Here is a 27,667-nt window from a genome sequence, read left to right on the forward strand (position 1 = left end):
GGAGACTCCCACATAGTTTTCTCTGTGGGCGGGCCTTACAGTCGATCTCTCCCTCTCCCTCTCCCTCTCCCTCCCTCCCTCCCTCCATCAGTTCAGTTTAGTGTCCTGCAGAGTGTTCCAAAAAAAGAAAATATAAAACATACTTCACCCCTGCCTAATAGGGGTCAAAAATAAAGACAGTGTTGCTCGCTGCACTGTTTGCAACAGTGACTTTTCTATGGCCCATGGTGGGTTAAATGACTGTAAAAGACATGTTGAGGTGAGTTCAACAGCTGTCATTTGTTCATTAGCATAGCTAACGTTATTTAAACCAGCTGGCTGGCTGCGAAGGAGCTACTCTATTGACATCCTACGTGATGAGGCCAAACTCCCTGTAGACTTGCTTAAAGTTGTAATAGAATAAAAAAACAACTCCATGACAATACAAGTAGATATTTTAATGTCACATTTTCTGCATAAGATAATATGTGTGTAAATAGTTTCAATGTATGATCAAATAAATAGTTGTGTTCTTTCATAATCAAGAGTCCTGTATACATACACCCTTGGAGATCGACCGGGGGTGGGGGGGGGTTGGGAAGGATATGGGGTAGCGGGGGCCGGGGGTGATTGTGCTACCTCCCTGAAATGAGTTTTTGCAGGGTGGGATGTCTGTACTTGTTCTCAGGATTGCTTTAACATTTTTAAAACAGATGTTGTACACAAGAAATAAATGGTACAATAATGTAGTACTAATGTTTGTTAAGATTGTAATTTTAACATAGCAAAGTGACCCCTTTCTATGCAAATTCTAATAGAAATAAGATTGTTAATTAAATGTATAATTTCACAGTTGTGGAATAAGACTGTATAAGATTGATTGAGTTTTGTTTAGATACAGGTTGATAATCTCTTTTACCTTATCCTTCTCGTTTTGTTTAGATACATTGTCAGTGCCTCGATGGTCCCCACAGATTCCCCGCAGAGATCTTGGGAATTCAATAAAACACAGGTAGGGTACAACAAATGCTAAGTTGAAAATGTCTCTTCATTTAGATCGCGTAACTACAGCAAGTCACAATCACAGACTCACAATTCAAAGCATCTTTCATTGGGACTGGAACTCAGCATATTGGACAAATCTCACTGACGATGCTAACTCACTGGTTCTCAAATGAGTGAATAAAATAGGTTGATTCTGAAACCTGACTAAGTACCAAAGAAACTTTAAGTGATCAAAGGAGAAGTCTGATTTCGCCAGATTACGGTTTATTTAAGAACAGAAAAGGGTGCAAATTCTCTTCTTTCTCTTTACTGGACCTTACAGCCCAATAAATTAAATAATTAGATGAGCAGGAACTATATTTAAAAAAACAGTAAGAAATTCTACATGTAAAATAACAAGAGAATAACAAGGCAGTGAATATTTACTTTAAAAGATGACTTTGGGGAATTAATGAGAAATGAGAAAATGGAAAAGACTTTAAGTGAATATTTTGTATCTGTCATCATAGATGGATGAATGTAATACATTCCAGGAAGAGGAAATCCTGAGGAAGAAAAAGAGAGGAGCTTAACATTAAATACCAGCGAAATTAACATGATTAATACGGACAATTCATTTGGATGTGATGGTCTCAACACAAGGGCATTAGGGGAGCTGGCTTCAGAGATGTTGATGCATTGGTGTTTTGAGCTGATCTCTTCAACAGGACAGGAGAAAAAGAGGGCTTACTGCCAGTATAACGGGGTAGAGTGGGAGGAGGTGTGAAGCATAAGTTGGACCCAGGTGAGGAGGAGAAGGTATCAAGGTGAGGGAGACAGGAAAGTCAGAATGATCTGAAAAGCTGGCAGATGATGGGTAGAAGAAGCAAAGGACTGAAGAAGATTGAATCTGATAGGAGAGGACATTGGACCATGAAATAAATGGAAGGAAGTGGAGAACCAGAGGGAGAACTTCCCATTCCCAATACTGGCATGTCAACATCCTTCTCTACTACCAAGTTGTGGCTAGATGCAGATTAGAGGAGCAACACCTCATATCCCATGTTCGTAATCTCCAATGTGATGCCATCATCATTGTTTTCTGTAACTTCTTGGAACCATTTCCCTTTTTTTCTCCTCTTCTGCTTCCTGCACCTTTTGCTTACCTTTAATTTTCTTAATTTTCCACACTTCCCGCTCTTTGGCTCCCACGACTTTCTTTTCAGTCCTGATGAAGGGTCTTGGCCTGACGTGTTGACTGGTTATTTCCCTCAACGTTGTTCCTCCAGCATTTTTGTGTATTGGTCCGATTTCTAGCATCTTCAATTGCTCCTCTGTCTCAATCTGTATTGGGCTCCGTAGGGATTTAACAAACAGGTTCTCAAAGAGGATTGAACATTTTACAGTACTTAAATTTCCAAAGGCATTAAAAATGACATATGATATATTAGTTAACTACTGCATAAGGTAGGAACTTAAGCAACTAGATAATTAGAATTAAGATGTTGGCATGGGTGGAGGATTGACTAACTAACAAAAAAAACAGACCAGCAATAAATGGTTAGTTTGAGTTGTCTAGGGTTAACTAATACGGTGTCTTATGAAAATCTGTTTCCCAACCATTTGCAGTTTGTATTAAACTGTATTAAACACTCCCACTGAGACACCCCCTTCCCCACTGTTCCCTTCCCTCATTTCCCTTATTTGGTCTCATGCTCCATCTTCCTATCCGATCTGCAGCTTCCACCTATTACCTCCCAGCATCTGTCTCCATTTTCAGCCCTCCCTCCCTCAGATGCCAATCATCTCTCTTCACCTGGTTCCGCTTATCACTTTACAGCTCTTGAGAGGTCCCACCCTTTTCCTTCACCTCTTTATACTGGCCACCTCCCCTCTACTTTGTCATTTCTGATGAAGGGTCATGACCTGAAACTTCAGTGCTTTGTTTTTCTTTACAGATGCTCCCTGACCTGCTGACTTCCTCCAACAGTTTGTTTTTTGTTGCATATTCCAGTATCTGTAGCCTCTTGTATCTAAAATCTGTACTAATGACTAAGGGTGTGTTGAAGCCAACTTTGCTGATGATACTAAACTAGGTCGGGAAAGCAAATTGTAAGGAGCACAAGTTATCTGCAATGGCCCTTCAGGGTTGCTACATTATTCAGTAGGACCATGGATGATCTGTGCTTGCCCTCATTTCTATTTTGCAGCCAGTTTCCCATTATTCTTCACTCCTCCTGTAATGCTGAATGAGGATTGCGGGTCTGGCAAGTGCAACAGGGAATGCACTGGCTTTGAATAAGTATATTAATCATTTATTTACAAAAAGTAAAAATTCGACCAAGCATTCGTGTTACCTAAGCTATTGAAACTATAAATCTAAATATTCAACAAACATATGTACATTCAACCCACATACTTAGTTGAAGTGCATGCAGAGCATACTTTCCCAATTGTCTTGCCTTAAACAAAGGAAGAAGAGAGCAACCCATTTCCACATGCTATTTTACATATCCAGGATATTTGAAACTGGACACCAGGCAGCTATCTAATGGGAAAAATCCCTGCAGTTTTAAACTAACCAATCACAACAGAAGCAACTTTCCAAAATCAGAATAAGGCATGCCGCTACAGGACACCCCCCTCAACAAAAAAAGTCTCTCTCAGGTTGCAATCTATTCAGCGACACACTCTCCACAGCTTGATTAAGTGAGCAGTCAAAGAAATTTTTCAGTTGGAGTAACATGTAGGAAGGTGTGAGATTATGTTGCTTAACTGAAAAGGAGTTACAAAGTGCTGCAGAGCAGAGGAATGTGATTGTTGGAGGCATAAGAGATTGCAGATGCTGGAATCTGGAACATGCAGCGAGCGAGGGAGGACCACAATGAGTTAAGCAGCATCTGTGGGAAGAAAGTCAACGTTTTGGGTTGAAAGTTTGCATACCAAGTTAGTTTACAGGTATGCCAAATAAAGGGAGGCAAATGCAAAAATGGCTTTTATTGTGGGGGAGGGGAGAGGAGTATAAAATTGTGGAAGTCCAACTACAGCTATACGGAATGTTAATGAGACTACATCTGGAATGTTGTGTGCAGTTATGAGGAGAAGTAGTTCGAGGTAGTTCAGATTAGGTGCACCAGGTTATTGTTAGGATGAAGACGTGTCTTCAGAGAGAAGTTGGGACAAGCTAGATGTGTACACACTGGAGTTCAGAAGAATGAAATATGATGTGATTGAAATACAAAAATTCCGAAGTTGTTTAACAGGGAGAATACTGAAGGGATGATGGTGGAATCTAGAAATAATGTTTTTAACCTTCACTGATTTAAAACAGAGATCAGAAGGAACTTGTACCCTCAAAGAGCTATATCTGTTTAATATTTTCTGTCCAGAAAGCTGTAGAGGCTAAATCACTGAATAAATTCAAGGTTGAGAGAAGCACATGCTTGGTTTCTAGGAATCAAGGATTACGGGGAACAGGGAGAAAAAGAGATCTGAGGCCAAGATCAGAAAGCCATAAACCTATTGAATAATAGTGCAGGCTTGAGAGGCTTCTTGACCCCCCTGTCCTCCTATTTATGTTTTAAGGGCGGCAACTCTTGCTTTATAACTGTGGCATGTCTGCGCCTCCTGCCAGCAGCATCGATGGCCTTGAAATAGAGTCAAGATGACGTTGAGCTGAGATATCCGTCAATGTTGTGACTGAGACTTATTTGCCTTTTAGGTTTGTAGGGATGGTTTGGGAATAGTACAAGGAGTTAGGGGTCAGGTTAGGGATGAAAGAGAGTTAGAGGCTAGGGACAGTAAATGAAGAGTCAGGGGCAAGAGGTGGTGTTCATAGTTCAGATTGGAGTGCTCCACGATGGAAGGTCAGTGATCCCAGAGGTTGGGTCAGCAGGTACTGAGGAGACCAACAATCCTCAAACTCATAGGTTGGAGCTCCATATGGCAGGGAGACAGAAGGGCTGGTCACTGCCCACTCCCCCACTTAGTTGGAGGTCCATGTTTGCCTGAAGGTCAAGGCCTGAAGATCAAACGATGATTGACAAATCTTCAGCTGACACTCAGAGGTCGAAAAAGTCTGGTGGGCAAAATCGAAGGCTGAAATCCAGAACTCAGCAGGACCAGAGGTAAAAGCCCGAAGGTCAAGGATCAAAATCAGTGAGAGTAGAGGTAAACCCTGAAGGTCAAAGCCCTGGGTCAGTTTGTACAGAGGTCAGGGACCCAATGATTGTGAGTCCGGGTCAGGAACTGGGGGTTTGAGGCTCGACGTCTGTGAGTCTGAGGCCAAGTAGATGCCTGGTGGCAACCTGTTCTGAGGTAGGAGGCCTGTGAGTGGGTGGGAAAGTTTTGCTGCTGTTGTCTGGTTTTGTTATTGTTGTTGCTGTTGCTTGTGTTGTTCGTCTGTATGTTTTGGGCATCCCACGTTGGTGCTGGTCAACTTCCGCCAGCACATCCTTGGGTGAGTTAGTCATTAACATAAACCACACATTTCACTATGTTTCAGTGTGCATATGATAAATTTGAATCTGAAATAGCACCAGCTATTCTCTAGAAATAGTGCTCTAACACACTGGACAACCATACTTAATGTAAGGCAGCAGTCTGATTTAAACAAGGAGTATTCATTCACAGTTCACATTGATGAAGATTTAGGAATTTACAGTACTTCTAAATTTCAGCTTCTTTGAATTATTAAGGAAATTCTTCAGTTGTTCCCATGACTTGTAATACTATGATTGTAAGTCATCTACTCACGAATTAAAGCAGATTTCCAAAGTTGCCATGGAAACAATGCTTCCAAATAGGTTTATTAAAACAATGCTACACATTTCTGTGGTGTCTATTGATCTCAAATTTCAGATGTAATTCTAATACAATAGTACAGGATTGCTTTTCTCTTAAGTGTTTCTCTTTTCGACAATGAAACACTGGCAACAAAACTTACAAGTGAACTGTTGGCAATTAGCTGTACATATGCACCACCAAGTTCTAAGGCAATTGAGATACTATGGTGCAGCAAGGGGAATGAAAGTAACAAATAAGCTACTGGAAGAACTCAGTGAACGAAGATCATGTTGTTGCGTGAACTAAGTCAATGGAGAGAAGTACTGGTAGGTATGAAGCAGCTTGCTTATTTGACATAATGAGATACAACAGGCATCATATTGAGACCTCTTTCGGTGGAAGAAGGTCTGTCAGACCCAACGCTACACAGCATTTAATGTGCTAAAGATCAAAGGACAATTCAAATAAATCCATATTTACAATGCTTCCTTTGAGCTACATGTAACAATTCAAATGCCTGGATCTTCCCCACCAGCACACCAATAAGTGTTAATTAGTGTTAATTATTGTCATATCCATGCAATGGATTATTGATTGGATTCATACATATGTAGACAATCAGTTAAGAGCTTGGTTCCTGATCCATCTGGTCTGCATTTTACTGTTACACAGAGCATTTTAAATTTAATCTTCAATGCATATTCAGATCTGATGGTTGGTTGCTGAACTTAATACTAGGTATATGTCCTAACCCCAAAAATGCTGTAACAGATCAAAAAGAGTCCTTCATTTCATTGAGTGGGATCTAGAGATATTTTTGAAGAAGTACCCAAGGAGAGGGACCTTGGTGCCAAGGAAATCTGAAGGACATCGAGAACAGTGGATGGACATCTGAACTGACCAACAGAAATGGCACACTCTGAAACACTGAGCAAGCTGGAAGAAGTATTACAGTCTCATACTTCAAAAGAGGAGCAATCTAGCCTTTACCTATGCGATTGAAATGTACTGCCTTGAGCAGCAAATTACAGTCTCTCTCTCCCACACTCAAGCCTATCTTACAACAACACAAGATTCAAGGCTTGAGATTGTTTAATGTCATTTTTTGTACACAAGTGTAAGGAGAACAAAATAATTGTTACTCCGGATCTAATGCAGCAGAAAAAACGCACAAAAGGTAAAGAACACAATAATAATACTACAAAACACACAATAAATATAAATACATAAGATAGCTTATATACATAGATTGATTGTGTGTTCATAAAGTGACACTAGGCTATACACAATGTGTCTGATGGGAAATGATAAAGTAGTGCAAGAGATAGTAGGTGAAGGTATTGATCAGTCTTACTGCTTGGGGCTTGGGGTGGGGGGTAACTGTTTTTGAGTCTGGTTGTCTTGGTGTGGATGCTGCATAGTCTCCTCCCTGAGCAGGGTGTATGGAATTCATCCCAATGTTACTGGCCCTTTTCCAACACCTTTCTATGTATACTGTGTGTCCTTGATGGCAGCTAATCTGATGACAGTGATGCCTTGGGCAGTTTTGACTACCTGTTGTAGAGACTTCCTGCCTGCTGCAGTGTAGTTTCCATACCGTGCAGTGATGCAGCTTGTTAGGGTGCTGTCTACTGCACATCTGTAGAATGACATGAGTACAGGTGTGCAAAATCCAGCTCTCTTCAGCCTCCTCAGAAAGTAGAGGCATTGGAGAGTTTTCTCATCTGTGTAGGTTGTATTCTGGGACCAAGAGAGGTTGTGTGGGATATTTTATTTATTTATCGGCATGCAGTGTGAAATAGGCCCTTCTGGTCCCTTGAGCCTTGCCTCCCTGCAGCCCCCTGCTTCAATCAAAGCCTAATCATGGAATAATTTATGGTGACCATTAACCTTCCAACCAGTACATCTTTGGACTGTGGACTGTGGCAACAAACCGGATCAATTAGAGGAAGCCCACACGGTCACAAGGAGAATGTACAAACTCCTTACAGGCAGTAGCGGGAATTGAACTTGGGCCACCTGCACTGTAAAATGCTGTGCTAACCACTACACCACCATGTGCACTGCCAGGAGTTTGAAACGGCTCGCAGTTTCCACTGCTGTGTCGCCGATGTAAAGAGGGGTGTGAGTTCCCCTGAAGTTGATAACCATCTCCTTGTTTAGTTGCTAATAAGGAAGAGGTTATTTGCCTGACACCAGGCCTCAAGCTCTTCCACCTCCTCTCTCAATGTCAGGAGATTAACACTGAACTCTCTGTGTATGCACTTAAAACTCTGAAATAAGTAAGTCATTACTTTGCAAATATCATTGTCTCCTACCTAATATCTCTCTGGCTTAATGCATTTATTTGTTTGTTAAAGGATTTTGCACGTTAGAAACTTTCCACATGCCCACTTGTGACAGTTTGCCATGCTTGTGTTCTTATGGTTGCAATCTTGCAAGGAAGTTTCTTCAAATTTGACTCACAGAAGGAGCAGGAGAATGAAAAATCAGTGAGGCATCAACAGAATGCCAGCACACTCAGATGCTAACACCAAATAGGCAGACAGTAGGCCACAAGGAACCTTTTGCGTATCACCTAGTAATTGTGGGCAGCAGTAGGGAAAAGGTAAGAATGTAATGAAACTTATTGTCCCTGCTTGCTGGGGTGTAGCCCTACATGGTCATACTTTCCCAGAGGGATTAGTGTAGGACTGTGCAAGCAAAATACTCAGGAAAAAAACTAATAAAGTTGGACTGTAGAGTATTTGGTCAACATGTTGAACCAAATGCAAGGAACAACCAGGAACATGGAGAATTTCACCCACATCCTTCAGGAGGTTATGGAGAGTCAGAAAGTGTCATTTCCAATTTGAAAGTAGTTCTAATCACTGTTAATACTTTAGAATTATAGGAGATTTCTATCTCTTTGGAGGGAAAGGCCAAGGTTATTCAATTTCTTAATGCCACCATGCAATTTCAGGGTAATTCCATCAGAGAATTTTTTTTAACCAAGCCAGCAGCAGAGATCTTCATTGTAAATTACTGTCCAGCAATGTTGATGCCAGATTGAAAGCACTGCGGTCATTAAGGAGGAGATGGCTACTTTGTAGAAGTTGTTTGCCAGGAATGGCAAAGGTCTGGAGACCTTTGCAATGGTAATATGTTCTGGACTTAACTCAGACCTTTGAGCTAAAGGCGAACTGCTCATCTCCCAATCTACCTCATCATTTGTTACCTCGTCAGAGGCTCCCTGGTAATGCCTCACCTTCCTCGAACTGCGGCCATTCTTCGTGGTAAGCAGCATCCAGAAGTCATTATTTTCAGGGCAAGATATGATCAGGAGCACCTAGCACAGACTTGTGCTTCTTCCACCACTGTAAATGGACAACTTTACAATGGCCACAGAAAGAGTAGCATGACTAAACGGTGTCTACAAGGAAGGTAAGCTCAATGTTTGTTAAGTAGATTATTAGTTGTAGCAAGAGTTTTTTTAAAAAACATTTATCATTTTAATAATTTGGTACAGAGAGATTTTGTGCTAAATATAGCAATTTTATTTTTGTTATTTGGAACAAAGAAATTTATAGGGCTTTGCATGACCACTTTCATGAGAGATGAATTATTATGATATTCCAAAGCACCAGAATTACTTCTTTCAACATGGGGAAATATCAAAATAGCTTGAAGCACATGTCTGACAATTAAGAATATTTAAGAATCAGAATCAGGTTTATTATCATTGACATATGTTGTGAAATTTGTTGTTTTGTGGCAGCAATGCAGTGTAAGATTAAAATGACTATGTTACGTTAAATAAACAGTGCAGAAGAAGAATAGCAAGGTAGTGTTCTGAGGTTCATGGATGGTTCAGAAGTATAATGGCAGAGGGGAACGGCTGTTCCTAAAATACTGAGTGGGGGTCTCAATGGTGGAGAGTCATGTGCCCGTGAGTCTACAACCCTCTGTAGCCTCTTTCAATCCTGTCCATTGGAGTTTCCAGAGCAAGTGGTGATGCAACCAGTTAGAATGCTTTCTATGGTACACCTGTAGAAATCTGCTAGAGTCCTTGGTGACATAGCAAATCTCTTCAAGTTCCTAATGAAATATAGCCACTGGCATGCCTTCTCATGATTGCATCAAAATATTGAGCACAGGACATATCCTCTGAGATGTTGACACCCAGGAGCTCAACGCTGCCCACCCTTTCCATTCCAACCCCTCAGTAAGGACTGGTGTTTATCGTCAGTACTTGACTAGTCTGAAATAAAGTTCCCACTAATGAGGGAAATACTGTTGTTTACCATTGCATGAGGGTTCAAAACGTTAACTGCACTCAAATCAGATGCAGATTAATATGCACAGACCCTGACCTTTGACCTGTATCTCTGATAAATAATGAGGCTTCCATCTCAAACGAGTGTGCATTATTTGCATTGACAACTCCGTGTAGTCACACTGAAACAATCTCAGTCCCCATTGCTACAGAAGAGAATTGTAATTAGGTACTTGACTTTGGCATTCTATCAGTTGAGAGAGAACCTATTCCGTAATATATCATCATAAACAAGAGAATATCTACAGAAACAGCTTGAAACGTCAATTGTTTAATCTTTTCCATAGATGCAGCCTGGCCTGATGAGTTCCTCCAGCATTTTGTGTGAATTACCATAATATGTCATGTCCTCTTTTCAGAACTTATTTGAAACAATATACAAGATCATTTGATATTGCTTCATGTGGTGTATCATTCTTGAGGCTTTCTCCATGCAAGTGCTCAGATCTCAGATGTTAGTCTGGATTTGTATACATTTCTCTCACTTAACTTGGATCACAATACTTGCTTGGCTGCCTCTTGTAAATTCACCAGTAAATTGAGTAAGTGTTGTGACCTTCTTGTTTTCAAAGGAAAGACCTTTAACTATATTTCATTGGAAGCCTTGTTCAACAACATATGGCACCCTAGACTTTGACTGCACTGGAAATTTACAACATTACAAGATTTGTTGGCCACAGACATTTAACACTCATTTTTATGTTGCTACTCAAATTTTGTGCTTTAAGAGGCTTCAGTGTATTCTGGATGAATGAAAACAGAAAAGCTAGTTTAAGCTGATTAAGTTGATTATCTGCCTATTTCAGCAGATAATCCTTGAAGAGGGTCATCATTTCAGGCCAGGGACCCTTCATCTGAACTGGATAGTGGAGTAAACAAATGCGTTTTAAGTTGCAGAGAGGGGAGTTGTAGAAAGGGAGTGATGGAGAGGGAATGTCTGTGGAGAAGAAAGCTGTCAAGGCAATAGTGACTTTGAATACACAATTAAAGGGAGAAGAGAAGCAACCGACAGAAGATAAAGGGAAAGAAAGATTAGCTTTTGAAACATACAGTGAACTGCGTCATTTTGCATCAAATCAAATCAGTGAGGATTGTGCTGGACAGCCTGTGCCACTGCATTTCCAACTCCAAAAAAGCTTGCCCATGACTCACTAGGCCTGACCAGATGCTTTTTTGGAATATGGGAGGAAACACATTCATTCAGGGGAAGAACATTCAAACTTCTTACAGAATTGAACTGCGATCTTAGAGCTAGTGCTGTAATAGTGTTGCACTAAAAACAAATTGAATTCAGAATATGCAGAAGAGCATAATAATTTTACCAGCATTCTGGGCTCAAGTAACTTTCTCTCAAGGGAAAACAAGATCTGTTCAGGAACAAGTGTCTCACAGGGTATTAACAACTTCTTCAATGTTGCTTCATTAATCTTCCTAAGCTCACTGGTGTTAGGAACTCGTTTCGTTGACAGGTGGAAAATATTCTGCTTGTGTTTTCAAACAGATCTCAAATTCAGAATTTTGTTTTCTAGAGATTATTTTGTCCTTCACTCCTCACTTACCAGCACAGATTATCTGATGTATGGTACTTTCATTTTAGTGAACAAAACTTGTGCAGAATAGGCAGGAAAAAAATTATGCTGTCCTCTGTTTGGATAGCCGTAATTTCCAATTTTTTCTCATAAATACATTTGAACAGAATATACATTTTGAAATAAAGCAGAGTGTCCTTCATTTTACCTTTGTAATGGATCAGTAAATTTTCATTTTAACAGTTGTAATATGTTAAACCATTGGTTGTTATTTCAGTAACAAGATAAATGGAAAATCCTTTAGTTTAACTCAGCTCTGTCAGGCAGTATTACTCACATTTTATTAACCTCGGACCTCATTCTGCAAATCCACAGGCCTGAATAGATGCTATATTGAGTTGGTAAACAGGTTAAACTTCACTATTATAAAAGCAAAAACAATTACTTTCGAAACTGGCAGTTGGAGGGAGAAGCGTGAACAGGAAAAGATTGGATCAGGGAGGTATAGCAAAGTGATGGAATGTGTCAGTGACAGTGCTTTCAAGTGGTACGTACTCAACAGTGCCTGCTCACTGATGCCTGATTAAGGATTCACTTTTCTCCAGACTTCATCATGGATTTGGTCCAACGATGGACAAGTTGAATTACAAAGGTGAAATGGGATTTATTGCCTTTGATATCAAGGCAATATTCAACCAAGTGCGACGTTAAGGAGTTCTTGTAAAACTGAGATCAATGGGCTGAAGCCACACCTCACACAAAAGAAGATGATAGTGGTTGTTGGAGGTTAACAATTTTAGCCTCAGATATCACTGCAGAAGTTCCTCAGGGTAGCGTCCTCAGCCCTACTGTCTTCTGCTGCTTCATCAATGCCTTTCCTTCCATCATAATGTCAGAATTAGGGTTGTTTGCTGATAATTTCACCATGTTGAATTCCAGTTGGAACTACTCAGCAAATGAAGTGTTCTGTGTCTCTATGCAACAGGACCAAGAGAACATTCAGGGCTGGACTGTTGAGTGCCAAATTACATTCATGTCACTAAATTACCAGTCAATGCCTGTCTCGAACCAGTGAGAATCCAACCTCTTTGTTTTATCATGGTCATGTTCTTTGCCATTAACATCATTTGGGTCATCAAGGACCAGAAACCCAACTGAACCAGCTATATAAGTACCATGACTATAAGAACAGATCAAAGGTACTCTGTGGTGAGCATTTCACTTCCTGACACCTCCATATTCTCCGTTACAGTTTCAACAGATCTCAAAAAGGTTGTCATGCTCCAAGACAGAGCAGTATACTTCATTAGTGCTTTGCTATTCCCTGTAAACTTTCTCACCACCACCACTGCACTGTGGTTATGATGTGTACCATCTCCAAAAAGTACTGTATTTGCTTGAAAAGTATCTTTCAAACATAGGGCCTTTACTAGTGCAAAGGACAAGGCACATAGGAACTCACACACCATCCTGATCTAAAAAATAATTCTTCACTGTTGCTGAGTTAGATCCTAGAACTTCCTATCCAACAGCACCGTGAAGGCATTATCAATCGTAGGATGGAAACATTACAAAAAACATTTCACCACCACCACCACCTCAAGGGTAATTAAGGATGGGTACGAAGTCCTGGTCTTCCCAGAAACACTGACTTCTCCCATAAAATGAAAAGCAAATCTCTGCCTTGACTGTGACTAATGGGCATTTAAACAGTGGGAGGCAGTAGAAATGATACGCTACAAGCCCAACTACACAGTGAAGTCTAGTTATAATATGTGTGATGTCTTCAGTAATTATTCCTTATTGACTTAGCATTCCTGGGATTTGGAACTATTTAGTAGTCTTCCTCAGTGGAACACTGAACTAGGCTAACATAAAATGGAGACTGGTTCAGTCTCAAGGGAACTTTGTTGCTATAATGTATGATGCATATCCTTTTCTTTCGCACTGTAGAAATGGTGGTGCAAAATGGCTAGACATTTGCATTCGTAGCCAGAGAGGGCTTATAGCTCCTATTCTTCATTCTTCATATTTCTTGGTTGGTTCCTCTCCCAGGTCAATCAGATTTCAGGATCAGAAGAAACAGTGACTCCCCACCCCTCAGCCTAATTCTACGTTCTCCCACAAGATGAAACATCTTGAGTTCCTGATGAGTTCCTCCAGGATTTCGCATGTTGCTTGGATTTCCAGCATCTGCAGATTTTCTCTTGTCTCCACAATCAAAATTGTGACTTTAAAAATATTACCTGTTTAAAAATAAATCCTGTCTCAATTTTTTCAAACTCTAGTGGACAATATTTCCTCTTAAAATAATCTGCCCATTTCAGGTGTGTTTTGTCAACCTCTGAACTGCTCCAAAGCATCAACATCCTTCCCTAACTGAGAATAGTAATACTGTACATGGCATTCTAGATGCGATCTCATCATTGCCTAGTAAAGCTTTGTTTCCCTTTCACAATGAGTAACATAATTTCTTAGCTTTTTCTCTGAACTCCTTTGCTTACGGGCCCACAGAAAAATGTAAGCAGCACAGAAAAAGCTGGAGGAACTCTGCTTGTCAGGTACCATTAATGGAGGGAAATAGATATTTGACATTACAGGTTAATGCACTTCATCTGGACCAATGAAGGGTCTCAGCCTGACTGCTGGCTGGACATTTCCTACCAGTGATGCTACTTGATCTGCTGAGTTCCTCCAGATTTTTGTGAGTTATGCCAGATTACAGAATCTGCAGCCTTTTGTATGCTCAGGAAAGTGCGTGGTTCTTTTCTTGGCAAGTTCGATTGATGTTCCCACCGGTACAGCTGGGTGGTCAGAATGAAACTTGGTGATAACACATCCTTGTGTTAAGTGGCTGGATTTTAAAATTAGAATCAAACAAATCACCACTGGTTTAACTGAACTCAATTTAAACTGAAAATTCATTTAGTTTCTGCAAGTTTACAATAAGAGTTGTAGAATTATGGGTCATTTATGAAGAACTCAGTGTGCTTTGTGATTTCATCATTATGTTTGCCTAAAACTTGATTTTGAAAGATCTAATTATTTGTATTATTTCATGCCATTAAAGTCTTTCTTAACTTTATTCAGTGAATGGGTTGCTGGGTGTCATTGAAACCACAGTTGGGAGAGAGCTTGCAATGTACACCATATCTGGAACAATTCTTGCTAATCGACCAAAAAATATATATAAATTAATGTGAGAAATGGAATTGGACTTTCTGAGGATCTTTTCTCATCCACTTCCAAATAATTTAGTAGGAACGGTACCATTTTCCACAGGGGTTCTATCTGTCTGTAATTAATTAAGCACTATCGGGCCACAGTACTAAAAGATAAACATTTAGGAGTTCTGCGCAGGGAATTCTAGAAGGAAGTGTTCTGAATTCAGGTCAGCAGTAAATTGGCATTTTCATTAGTTTATACCAGTGACAAACCATGCCAGTAGAGGTGGATTTTTAAAAGATTTGAAGAAATAAATCAAAGAAGAAAAGGCTAATGGTGTTGGAGGTAGCAAGGAAGGTTGTCTAAGGCTACTGCAGGGTGTAGATCAGGTGAAAAGTTGGACGGAGCTTTTGCAGCTTCATCCTGATCAATGTGAGTTGATGGATTCGAGATGTCAAATAGAGACAGGGCATGTGCTATAAACAGTAAGGCATTAAGGAATGTTGATGAACAGAGGGCCCTTCATGTTCAGGTCCATTGTTCCCTGAAAGTGGTAATACAACTAGATGCAGACAAAGGCATAAGGAATGCTTGACTTACGTGTTGGGGCATTAAGTGCAAACGTTGGATGGTTATGTTGCAAATTTACAAAACACTAGTTAGAATGTATTTGGAGTACTGTGTGCAGTTCTGATCGCCGCAGAATAAGAAGCATGTAATTGCACTGGAAAGAATGCAGACAGGATTCATCAGGATGTCATCAGGATTGAAGCACTTAAGTTATGGGGAGAGATTGGATAGGCTAGGTTTGCTTTCCCTGGAGAAAAGGAGGCAGGAGGATTAACTGACAAGAGGTGCATAAATTATGCGAGGCATAGAAAGGGTAGCTACTTGTTTTTTTTCCCATAGTAGGGATATCTAAAACAAGAGGGTAAATGGGACGGGCAGAATGATTGATATAGATGTGGTGGGTTAAAGGGTCTGATACTTTGCTATCCAAGTCTATGATTCTAAGTGTTGGATTATGCTTTCTTCAACAACTTATTGCAATAACAAACACATATTCTTGCTTACTTTAGGTCAAAAGCAATGCATTTTTAAAAATATTGAGCTAGTAACTTCACAGATTACATGTGTATTTTATTTTTCCTTTAACTTGCCTATCCGTGGTAGTATTGTTTCAGTATAATTAAAACTAATAATGCAATTGATTGACCCTAAATAAAATTATTTTATCTTATCTTTTCTGTAGATTTTCCACCAAGTACTGGATGTCACAGACCTGCACAGTATGTGGGAAAGGAATGCTTTTTGGCTTGAAATGTAAAAACTGCAAGTACGTAATCTACTCAGTTTGGAATATGAGTTCCTTGGTTCCCTAATCTTGGTGATAATACTTAGAGAATGTGTACCTTTTAATTATGTCAGTGCCGGATAACTAGGATACCAGTATTACCTCCCCTGCCCTTCAGAACTCTAGCACGGGATTTTCTTGGGATGTCACTTGAGGCCCTGGTTTCTCACCTGAATGGTACAGTCTACAGTCGCATATTGGAGTGTAAAGTTAGATTCACACAAGTTTCAGAAATCCGTAAGGTACTGACTGAGAGGCAAGAGTGCTTGTCATTAAGTGGTGACTGAGATTAGTGTAGAGGCAACTTAGTACCTGTAGAGTTACCATCTGCAGAAAATAAATATTGCTGTCCATTCTTCATAAGGGTCCTTAGAGATACTAATGTAAGTTCATATAACAACAGTGATATATTATTTGCTATGATGTATGCAGACGTTGAAAGTGTAGTATAAAGCACTGGCACTACAGAGAATTGAGGTGTTCCCCCACAGTCAGAGAATACCAGAGGTTAAATCACTCTGTATGTTAATTCTATATCTGAGTGAATGGTTCAGTGGTGAGATTGGCAGGAACGAAGAGTGGATTGGCAAATGCACAAATTGACAAGGAAATTGAAATGATTACGCTAAAAACCTTTCCATTTCTTGCCAAGATAAAATATTTCCTTTGTGCATTGTAAGACATGGGCAACTAATACCACAGTCTTCAGGCTGCTTGATGAAGTGGCTCGGTCCGAATCATTGACCATTTATTCCCTTCTGTAGATGCTGTCTGACTTGCTGAATTTCTCCAGCATTTTATGCATGTTACTCAAGGTTTGCAGCATTGGCAGAGTCTCTTGTTCAAGACAAACCTGAGAAAATCAGCAGATACTGGAAAACCAAAGCAATACACACAAAATGCTGGAGAAACTTAGCTGGCCAGGCTGCATCTATGGAACAGAGTTAATATCCGGCGTATTGGGCCGAGACCCTTCATCAGGACTGGAATGGAAGGAGAGAAGTCAGAGTAAGAAGGTTGGGGAAGGGAAGGAAGAAGTACAAGGTGGCAAGTGATAGGTGAAACCAGAAGGGGGGAGGGGATGAAGTAAAGAGCTGGGAAGCTGATTGGTGAAGAACTAAAGGGCTGGAGAAGGGGGAATCTGATAGGAAAGGACAGAAGACTATGGAAGAAAGGGAAAGGGCAGAGCACCAGAGGGAGGTGGTGGGCCATTAAGGAGATAAGTTGACAGGGACAAATGGGGATAGGGAAAGAGAGGGGAAGGGAAATTACCAAAAGTTTGAGAAATTGATGTTCATGCCATCAGGTTGGAGGAGCAACACCTTATATTCTGTCTGGGTAGCCTCCAACATGGTGGCACAAACATTGATCTCTCGAACTTTCAGTAATTGCCCCCCCCTTCACCATTTCCCATACCTGTTTTCCTCTCTCAACTTATCTCCTCACCTGTCCATCACCTCCTGTCTTCTGTCCTCTCCTATCGAATTTCCCCTTCTCCAGCCCTGTATCTCTTTCACCAATCAACTTCCCAGCCCTTTACTTCAACCCCTCCCTCCTGCCCGGTTTCACTGATCACCTACCACCTTGTACTTCTTCCTTCCCTCCCCCTTCCACCTTCTTACTCTGACCTCTCACCTTCCTTTTCAGTCTGATGAAGAATCCATGCCCGAAACATTGACCATTTACTCTTTTCCATAGAAGCTTCCGGTCTTCTGAGCTCCTCCAGCATTTTGTGTGTGTTGCTTTTGTTTATGAGGCTATTTCAGTCTCTGGGTTTTCCTGGGAAATTAAAACTTCATCAGTTAATAGTTCGGATGGTTTGAAATATTTAATTGCTGGTTTCAGGTTTACACAATTTAAATAAAATCATTGCCTTGCCTGCCTTAATGATATTAAACCAGTCTGCTGACGATGAAAAATCAACAGCAATATTTTCAAGTTTAAATAATGGGCATCATACTCTTGACTTTCCAGTTTAGTCTTCAGGAGCAACCAAATAAATAACAAGTAAAATTAGATTCCAAGTCTAGCAATGAGATCCAGTGCAGAATAGGCCCTTCTGGCCCTTTGAGCTGGGCCATCCAACAATCCCCCAATTTAATCCTAGCCTAATCATAGGACAGTTTACAATGACCAATTAACCTACCAACTGATATGTCCTTAGACTGTGTAATGAAATGGGAGCACCGAGAGGAAACTCACACGGTCACAGGGGGAACGTACAAACCCCTTATAGGCTGCAGCGAGCATTGAACTTGGGTCTCTGGTATTGTAAAGCGTTGTGCTAACCACTATGCTACCAGGCCACTCAAATGACTCAGCTCAAATCAGAAAGCCACGAAAATAACTTACGCTGAAAACATCAATGTGTTTTGTGTTCACATGTTTATAGGCTTCCTACAAACAGGGTTCAAAGAGATACCTCTTGTCAGGCTCAAAGTGATACCTCTTGTAGTTATTCTCATTTTGCACCACTCCTGATCCAGGGTGGGTTAAATGACATGATGCCAACTGATGGCTCCAGCAATTTCTAATGAACTCCAGAAGTTCCCAACTGTGCAGACATCTTTATTTCCTGTGAGCTTTGTGTAGGAGGGCAATAAAAGTGTTCTTTTTTTTATGTCTACTAAGTTTACATTCAGCAAGTTCCCTCCTTACTGCAAAAATATTTTTCTTTGAAGTCAAGCTCAAAGCAAGAGGATTCTATTGCTGCAGCAATAGATACTTAAGGGATACAGAAACAAGCTGAGCAGATTGATTGATATGTAGAGATCAACCATGATTAGTTTCGATGTTGGAACTGGCTTTGGGAATGTGGTACTGCAACTTTACTCTAAAGTGCTTCACAAGGTAAAGCTTACTTTACATCTTGTCTCATGGACAGCAGCAACCGCCATGAAATCAGCCCAGGTCCTCAGGAAATGCATCTCAGATCAATCAAAGAACAACTTACCAGTTTATGCAGTAAACGACAGATGAATTACCATCTGGGCAATCTGTTATTCATCCACTTTATAGAAAACTAGTGCTTTGCCAGGGTGCATATCATTATAAATAGCCTATGGCTATGCTATCTCTTCTATTCCTAGTCTTTTTAGAGTAGTGGTCAGTTTTTGCTTTACTGTAAAGCGTTGTGCTAACCACTACACTACTCTGCCACCGCAATGTAGTAAAAGGAAATGTGATATAAAGTGGTATGTATAGACACTGAAGTTCGGGGGTCCCCAAACTTTCTTTTGCCATGGACCAATACCAATAAGCAAGGTGTTCATGGACCCCAGGTTGGGAACCCTTGCTCTGTGGTTGAGATAATGGTACTATTTTGCAGTATTCTCCAGCAAAGGTATTAAAGAACATCATAGTGAATTGTGTGTACTTTCCCCATATAACATGGTATTACTTTGTAAATAGAGTAATCTAACTGTGCCCTTTGGCGCTGAACCGATAGATAAGCTTTTTGAACCATCTGTGTTGTAATTTTTCACACGTCTAATGGAGTACAGAGAGCATGATTGCGTTACATGAAGGTCTGGAACACTGGCAGATAGACAGGCCATGCCAGAGGGTGACTGGATCAGATTGGTTAGCTAATTTTCACCCCGGCCTATTTATTTGTTATTGCCTTTAGATTCCCATGGGCAAATTAGATAATGATATCCCCAATATGTTACTTTTATCACAATAAGTACAATAATAACTAGAAGCAGAATTAAATATTTGCAGGGTCTCACATTGTCTTAGTGATAGAATTTTCGCAATCTCTTGTTCATCTCTGGATTATGTGTGTGGCCTCTGGTCATGGTCGACCATGGTAGCCTCTTCAGGGTGCAAGCCAGGGCATAGTTGATATGAAAATATGAAATATGAAAATCCATTTGTTGCCCATGCAGTGGGACCCCCCCTCTTCATGCTGATGACAGCTCCAAAGGAACGACAGAAGTCGATACAGTTTGGTGCCAACAGCATTGCAGGAATTGCCGTGCCAGTGCTGGGTACAGCAGTCAGCTGCCTTCAGGACTCCAACTCCAGATTTTTCCTCAGTGTTTACTCCCAAAGCCTTTCCTGTGAGCGGGTATTGCGGCCAGGTAGTGGAGGTTTGAAATCGGAGTTTTCCCTCTCCTAGATGAGCTACCATCCATGGCTAACGAACCCCAATCTGCCCAGAGCAACTGGTTTTAAGGCACCAGTGGCCCACCTTTGCCCCTTCTCCTGTCAGTGAGAACAGCTCCGCCAGGCATAAGAACTATGCCACACGTGAAGGCCAGGAGTTGGGCTTGGTTGTCAGAGGCCGTTTGAGACACACGCCATGAAGAGCATTTGTTTAGCAGTGGGAGCTCGTCCCCACTACCACCCTTCTGCTATGACTACCCTTGGAGCCATCTCTAGATTAAATGGCAGTAAATGGGATGGAACCTAATCTCCATGGGAATCTGACTTTTCCTCCTGCCATTTTGGGAGTCTCAGAGTAACAAACTGAAAATGGCTTTATTGAACCTCGCCAAAAACACACAGATCTGGAAAAAGATAAATTTACTACTTTCAGAGCTCAGTGTCGCTTATTATATTATTCAGCAAAAGGATCATTGGCAGAGATTTAAGATCCCTATTTTGGCTCCTGCTCCTTTTCCTTTCCTGGTGGAGGGTTTTGGCCTTCAAACATTTATTTCACTCCACAGATGCTGCCTGGCCTGCTGAGTTCTTCCAGCGTTTTGTGTGTGTTACTCTAGTTTTCCAGCACCTGCTGCATTCAGAATACCAGTCCATCCTCTAATCAAAAATTGATTTGTACTAGCTTAGGGAACACCTATAATCAATGCAGCTTAAAAAGAACGTTACAGATAGAGCATCACACACAAAATGCTGGAGGAACCCAGCAGGTCAGGCAGCATCTGTGGATATGAGTAAACATTCAGCGTTTTGGGCCGAGACCCCATCAGGACTGAAAAGGAAGGAGGAAGAAGTCAGAATAAGAAGGTGGGGGAGAAGGAGGAGCTGATAGAAGGTGACAGATGAAGCCAAGGGGGTGGGAGAGGAGGAATGAAGTGAGAAGCTGGGAGGCATAAGTGGAAAAAGGAAAGAGCTAAGGAAGAATGAATCTGATAGGAGAGGAGTGTGATTACTAGGAGAAAGGGAAGGAGGAGGGGTACCTGGGGAGGCGGATTATAGGCAGGTGAGGAGAAGAGGTGAGAGGCTATAGTGGGGAAATAAAAAAGAGGGAAGGGGTGGGGAAAAGGTTATTGGAGAAATTGATGCTCATGCCATCAGAAAGGAAGCTACCCAAACAGAATATGAGGTGTTGCTCATCCAACCTGACAGTGTCTTCATCATGGCAGAAGAGGAGGCCATGGGCTGACATGTTGGAACGGGAATGAGGAGAGGAATTGAAATGGTTGGCCCCCGGGAAATTCTGCTTTTTTTGCGGATGGAGCTGAGATGCTCGACATAGTGGTCCCCCAATCTAGAAGATGCCACACCGGGAGCACCAGATACAGTAGATGACCACATGTGAAGAGTTTTTTCACCCAGAAGGTCTGGTTTGCTTGGGGCCCTGAATGGAGGTGAATGGGCAGGTGTGGCTCCTTGGCCACTTGCATGGGTAAGTGCCAGGAGGGAGATTAGTGGGGAGGAACAAGTGGACAAGGCGATATGTAGGGAGCGATCCTTGCAGAAGGTGGAGAGTTGGAGGGAAAGGGAGGTAAAGATGGTGTTGTTGGTAGGTTCCTTTTGAAAACACCAGAAGTTTTGGAGAATGATGTGTTGGATGTGGAGGTTCATGGGGTGGGAAGATAGGATGTGTGGATATCTGGGAAATGGAGGAGATGTGGATGAGGGCAGCATCAATGGTGGTGGAAGGGAAACCCCATTCTCTAAAGAAGGATGATATAGCTGATGTCCTGGAAAAGGAAGCCTCATCCTGGGAACAGAGGCAGCAGAGATGAAGGAACTGAGAAGAGAGAATGGTATTTTAACAGGCGAAAGTGGGGGAAGAGAAGTAGTCAAGGTAGCCATGGGAATCAATGGAGTGAGAGAAGATTTCAGCAGATATTTTGTCTTCAGCTTTGGAGACAGAGAGTGAGAGAGATGTCAGAAATGGACCAAGTAAATTTAAGGGCAGGGTAGAAATTGGAGGCAAAGTTGATCACAGTGACAAGCAGCACCAATGCAGTCATCAATGTAGCACAGTATGAGCTGGGGAACATTACCAGGGAAGGTTTGCAACATGGAATATTCCACAGAGCCAATGAAAAGGCAGACATAGCTGTGGCCCTTGCAGGAGAAAGGCAAACTTAGAGTTAGTGAGCACAGAAAAAAAGGCCCTTTGCTGCAATTAATCTGTATTTATACTCAAAGGACCATTTACACAAAAGATATTTTACTTTTATTCACTCCACATCCCCATCAACTTTCAGAGATTCTACCACCCAGCTTTATTTTCAGTGGCCAATTAACCTACTGGCATGCATGTATTCAGGATGTGGGAGGATACAGGAGCACCCTGAGGAAACCTACACATTCACAGGGAGGATGTGCAAATTCAGCACCGGAAATCAGCATTGATCTAGGCTCCTGGAGATGTGAGACGGTAGCTTTACTGGATGTTCTATTGTCCCCAGTAAGCAAAGTAACAGAGAATTCTATCTAAAAATATCTTGGACATGAAGTAATGCTGCTATATTTACCTATACTAATATTTAGTTTTCCTTTCTTCATTAGGTTGAAGTGCCATAACAAATGCACCAAAGAAGCCCCACCTTGTCATTTACTTATCATTCATCGTGGAGGTGATGTTTAAATATTTGAATTATGTAATTTTTATTACCTTCTGAAATTAGTCAATTAGCAAATTTATTGGATTAATTATTCTTTCTTTCAATTTTGTGAATACGTAAATGCATTTCCTTGATAATCAATGCAGATATTTTATTTAGCAAGGCACAGCACGTTCAATAAATTTTATATTATTTTAACATTCAAATAGTGATACAATTCCATAGGAGTAAATTGAATTTACTTTAATAAGATTTGTATGACAATATTTGTACTGTTTTTTCAATAATAACCCTATTTTGTTTGTAGTAAGATTTATAACTCTTTGTGCATGAAATGTCACTGTAAAATAATGCACTTGCCCCATGTGTATCATGGGTTCAGGGTTAATAGAACAACAAATTATTAGAGACCGCAATAAAATCTGGAAGTACAATTCAGATAACTGTGGATTTATCCACAGTTTTTCAGGAAATGCAGAGGAGGCTTGACCTAAAGCAGAGCAGCAGAGATGATTTAGCTGTAAACGATTACTTTATTAACAGACCACAAAAATAACAATTCTTGAGGGGCCACAAAACCAGACAGAATAGAAACTAAACACAACAGGCTCCAAGATAAACTTTGGGTAGAGGGAGTGAAGGCTAGGAGCAACTAGTTGAGGCCAGCTGGTTTGATGAGTGAACATGGACTGTATATGAGATCTGTGGTTAAGTAGGCTGCAGGTAATGAGACTGAAACAAGCGGAAGTGAATCTTATTAGTTAGGTGGAGACTAAAAGGTGCCTGCATGTGTAGGCCTGACACACTTTAAATAACCAGATATTATCTAAAATAGGCTGCAGTGTAATAGGAATAGCAGTCATTTTGCTGAGATTTTTAAATCATTATTTCCGGAGACCAGCATTCTGTACTAAATCTAGCACGGGAACAGATTCATATAATTCATAGATCTAGATAAAGATTTAGTGGAATTTCTCCTCTGATTCTGGCAATATAACATTAACTTTATTTTGTTTGTTCTTGACTTATTTTAAAAATATAGATTTGATGATGCAAGGCCATTTGGGAAATGTATCATAAATTGGCTCTTTTTATGGTTTTCGTTGTCTGAAGATATTTTGGAAGTCTTGAATGCAAATTTGCAATAAACACTTTAGTCTCCATATTTAGTCTTCATCTAAATATTTTTTTAATCCTCAGTTGTTGTAACATCGTAAATACAACAAGCCCTTCAAAGCAGAGGTTACCAAGTGCTGCTCCAAGATCTGGCAATCTATTCTTTGAGGCTTGACTATCCAGAGCTATGAATGCTCATTTCTGTGTGTCCATTTTCCTGGAGCTAGATTTAGTTCAGGTGTGCTAGTCATGTTGGTCTCCTCAGATCTATGGCCATAAATTAGTGATTCAAAATTCAGCAAAATTATTGCTATATCTGTTACTCTGGAAACTTGTTTAGGTGATATCTAGTTATACAAAGTGTGTATATACCAGTAACTATTTGAATTGTGCATGAATATTTGATAACTATTTCCAAAGTGTTATCCATCCATTAACACCAAGGTCCATAACATTTTTTATGCAACCAATTCTGTTAAGATTTTTGTTTCTTGGTTGAATTTTGTGAGTTTGATAGTGCTGTACAAAGAAGGTTGTAACTGTGATCAAAATTAAACCAAGGTTACAGAACAAGAAACAGTTCACTCCACCACATCCAAGGCTGTTGAATTATCCAGTCCCACTCCATACCATGGGAATCTTTTCCTTATGCTGTACACAGCATCTGGAATTTTATAAATCTGTGCTGAGATTACAATTACTTTATGACTTTAAAAAATTATGTGCAAAATTATCAATTTTATTGACCCATCCTCTCCAATAATGGATTTGCTACTTTGAGCTTAAATGGGAAGATTCTTCTATTACCTGATCAAAATCTTAGAAACAATGACATGTTGTTAAGTTTTGATGTAAATAATTCCTAGAATTCCCTTAAAAAAATCCACTTTATGTAAATCCCTAACCTTGATCAATGAAATCTTCAAAAACTGGACTGGAACTAAGTTGTTATCTATTTTCTTTTTGTATCTCTCCAACAGGATGAAAGTAGAATACTTTCAACTTTGTAGAAAAAGTTACATTGAAGAGACAAGATGTTCCTTTAGACTTGTAGGATTAATTTTGAAAATTCCTCTGCTTGTCGCATGTCTAGAAAATATAGAAAATGGTTAATTTTCAACATGCCAGAAATTCAATTTAAAATACAGGGTCATAATCTACATAAACCTAAGGGGGTGGGGGTGGAGGGCAGAGGGCAAGGGGAAAACCATATAAGGAGAGATGTCTCTTCTTCTAATCAATGCTGCCTTGTTCTTTATTTGAGGGTGCTGATTTTACTATGGAGCGCCATCATTTCAAATCAGCTAAGTTATTAATTATGAAATAAATCATGGTCATGCATAATAATAGTAATCTGCAAAGCTTTTTCCTCACTTGTAGCCATCTCTGATTTTCAGCAAGACTCGTGCGAACAGAATCCGTGCCATGTGACATTCACAATCCTCTTAAGAAGCCACCCAGGTACTCTGATCTGCACTCCAGCCAAACACTGCCAAAAACCAACAAAATTAATAAGGTAAGCCTTTTAGTTCACTTATACTAGACAAATAATATTCCCATAAAAATAACACATTAATCGCAATCAGAATCAGGTTTACTATCACTAAGTAGGTCATGAAATTTGCTACTTTGCGGTAGCAGTACAGTGCAAGATGGAAAAATTACAATAGGTTACAAAAATAAATTAGATTCAAGATTCAATATTGTTTAAAGTCATTTCCTTTACTCAAGTGTAAAGGAGAACGAAAAAATACACATTAAGATACAGAACACAGTGTGGGAGGTCTCCATCAGTCAGGTCCACTATGGATGTTGCATCTTAGCTGTCTAGATATGAAAGCGTGGGCAGTACGATATGGAGAGCAAGCTGTTGCCCATGTAGCAAGCTCTCCCGTTCCAAAGGAACGGCAGAGACTGATACAGTTTGGTACCAGCATTGTCACAGGAGTTTCTAGTCAGCGTTGAACTCAATGTAGGACTGCCTTAGGGACTCCACCTCTGGATTTTTCCCTGGGGGTTTACTCCTGAAGCCTTCCCCATGAGTGGGTGTAGCCACAAGGCAGCGGAGATTTGAAGCCAAAGATTCCATCTAGAAGAACACATTAATTAAAAAAGTAATAAATATAAATACATAAGATAGCATATGTACATAAATTGATTGTATGTCCATAATGTGACAGTAGGCACAGGAGTGTCTGTACATAAGGTGACTGGCAGGAAATGCTAAAGTAGTGGTGGATGTAAGTGTAGAGTGCGCAAGATGAATAATGATGTTGGGTTCAAGGGTCATTCAGAAATCTGATGATGATGGGGAAGAAGCTGTTATTACAGTGTTGAGCAAAGACCTTCTGTGTCATGTACCCCCTCCCAATGATAGAAATGCAAAATGAGTACGTCCCAGATGGTAAGGAGTCTTGAAGCACCACCTCCTGAAGATGTACTTGTTGTCAGGGAAGGTTATTCCCATGATGGAGCTGCTGAGTCTACAACCTGCAGCATCTTATGATGCATCTTCCATGCATCGGAAGGCAGTGATGCAACCTATCCATTGTATGCCTGCAGAATCAGAGGTCTGATCCATTTTCGTACTGTTATACACTGAGAGCTAATTTTAATTGGGTTGATATATTATCCCAACTGAAGGGAGGGAACCGGAAGAAATGTGAGATTGGCGGTCCCAAGGAATTGCTGCTGAGGATAAATATATTTTTAAACTTGAGGAGAATTCCTTGCAAGTCCTGGCATCAGACAATGAGCAGATTCTTCAAGTTGCATTCTAAGATGACTTGCATTTGCCGCATAATCTGCCTTTTTCCTAGATTGCCTGCAGTTCTTGTAGACCACCCATGTGTACAAAAGCAACGACATTGCACCAAGTGTGCATCGGGCACATATTTAGGTGCTGCTGTTTGTCACTGTGCATGATGCCTGGAGCACCTGGAAAAAATGTCAGACGTTAATCCTCAGGCATCTGTCTTTAAATTCTCAATTTTATTTGACAATTCCTTGCGATAGAAATTCACTTTTGCATCGTACCACAAAATGAAATGTCAAGACCTTTGTTAAAAACAGAAACTGCTGGTCAAAACTGCAGATACTCAGCTGGTTAAGCAGTATCAATGGATTTAGGAAAAGAATTTCAGGTCATGGATCTTTCATTGGAACTGTTGGAAAAAAGGGATGAGACAAACTGAAAGAGACAGGTTTAGCCACATTAGTGGAACAAATTACCTGAAATTGCTATATTCAATATTAAGTCCCAATGGTGGTATTGTACCCAGACAAAAGATGAAGTGCAGTTCCTTGAGTTATGAGAAGTCATACAAATGAGCACCCAAATTAGAATAGAGAATACACACTTAGCTTCTCAAGTCTTTGCCACAATTTCCGCCATGAAATAAGATTATGGCTGATCTTGCTGTAAGCTCAACTCCGTGTATAGGAGGCCAAAATCAGAGAGTTCAGTGGGAGTGAAATGAAAAATTAAGTTGGCCCTGAAAGCTAAGAGTCATTCTTACTGGTTAAATAACAGTTTCACATCATGAGTACCAATTGCAATACAGTTGTAGAAGTCCATTATATTTAACAAGTTATTGTTACTTCATTTACAATAAAAGTTTGGCATACTGGATTTCGCAGATAGTGTCCAAACAAATATGACATTTAACTA

At 40.4% G+C, this 27,667-nt stretch overlaps 1 protein-coding gene across 1 annotated transcript in view; it reads left to right on the forward strand.

Moving 5' to 3' along the window:
* ksr2 (kinase suppressor of ras 2) overlaps positions 1-27,667 on the forward strand; it is a 365,555-nt gene that overhangs the window by 226,482 nt on the left and 111,406 nt on the right. Inside the window, exons 6-9 of the mRNA XM_059986939.1 lie at positions 922-991; positions 16,010-16,093; positions 22,826-22,893; positions 25,395-25,513. Coding sequence (XP_059842922.1) covers positions 922-991; positions 16,010-16,093; positions 22,826-22,893; positions 25,395-25,513 — 341 coding nt within the window. The remainder of the gene's footprint in view (positions 1-921; positions 992-16,009; positions 16,094-22,825; positions 22,894-25,394; positions 25,514-27,667) is intronic.

Source organism: Hypanus sabinus, chromosome 13 (genome assembly GCF_030144855.1).
Source record: "Hypanus sabinus isolate sHypSab1 chromosome 13, sHypSab1.hap1, whole genome shotgun sequence".
In the NCBI taxonomy this organism is placed as follows: Eukaryota; Metazoa; Chordata; class Chondrichthyes; order Myliobatiformes; family Dasyatidae; genus Hypanus; species Hypanus sabinus.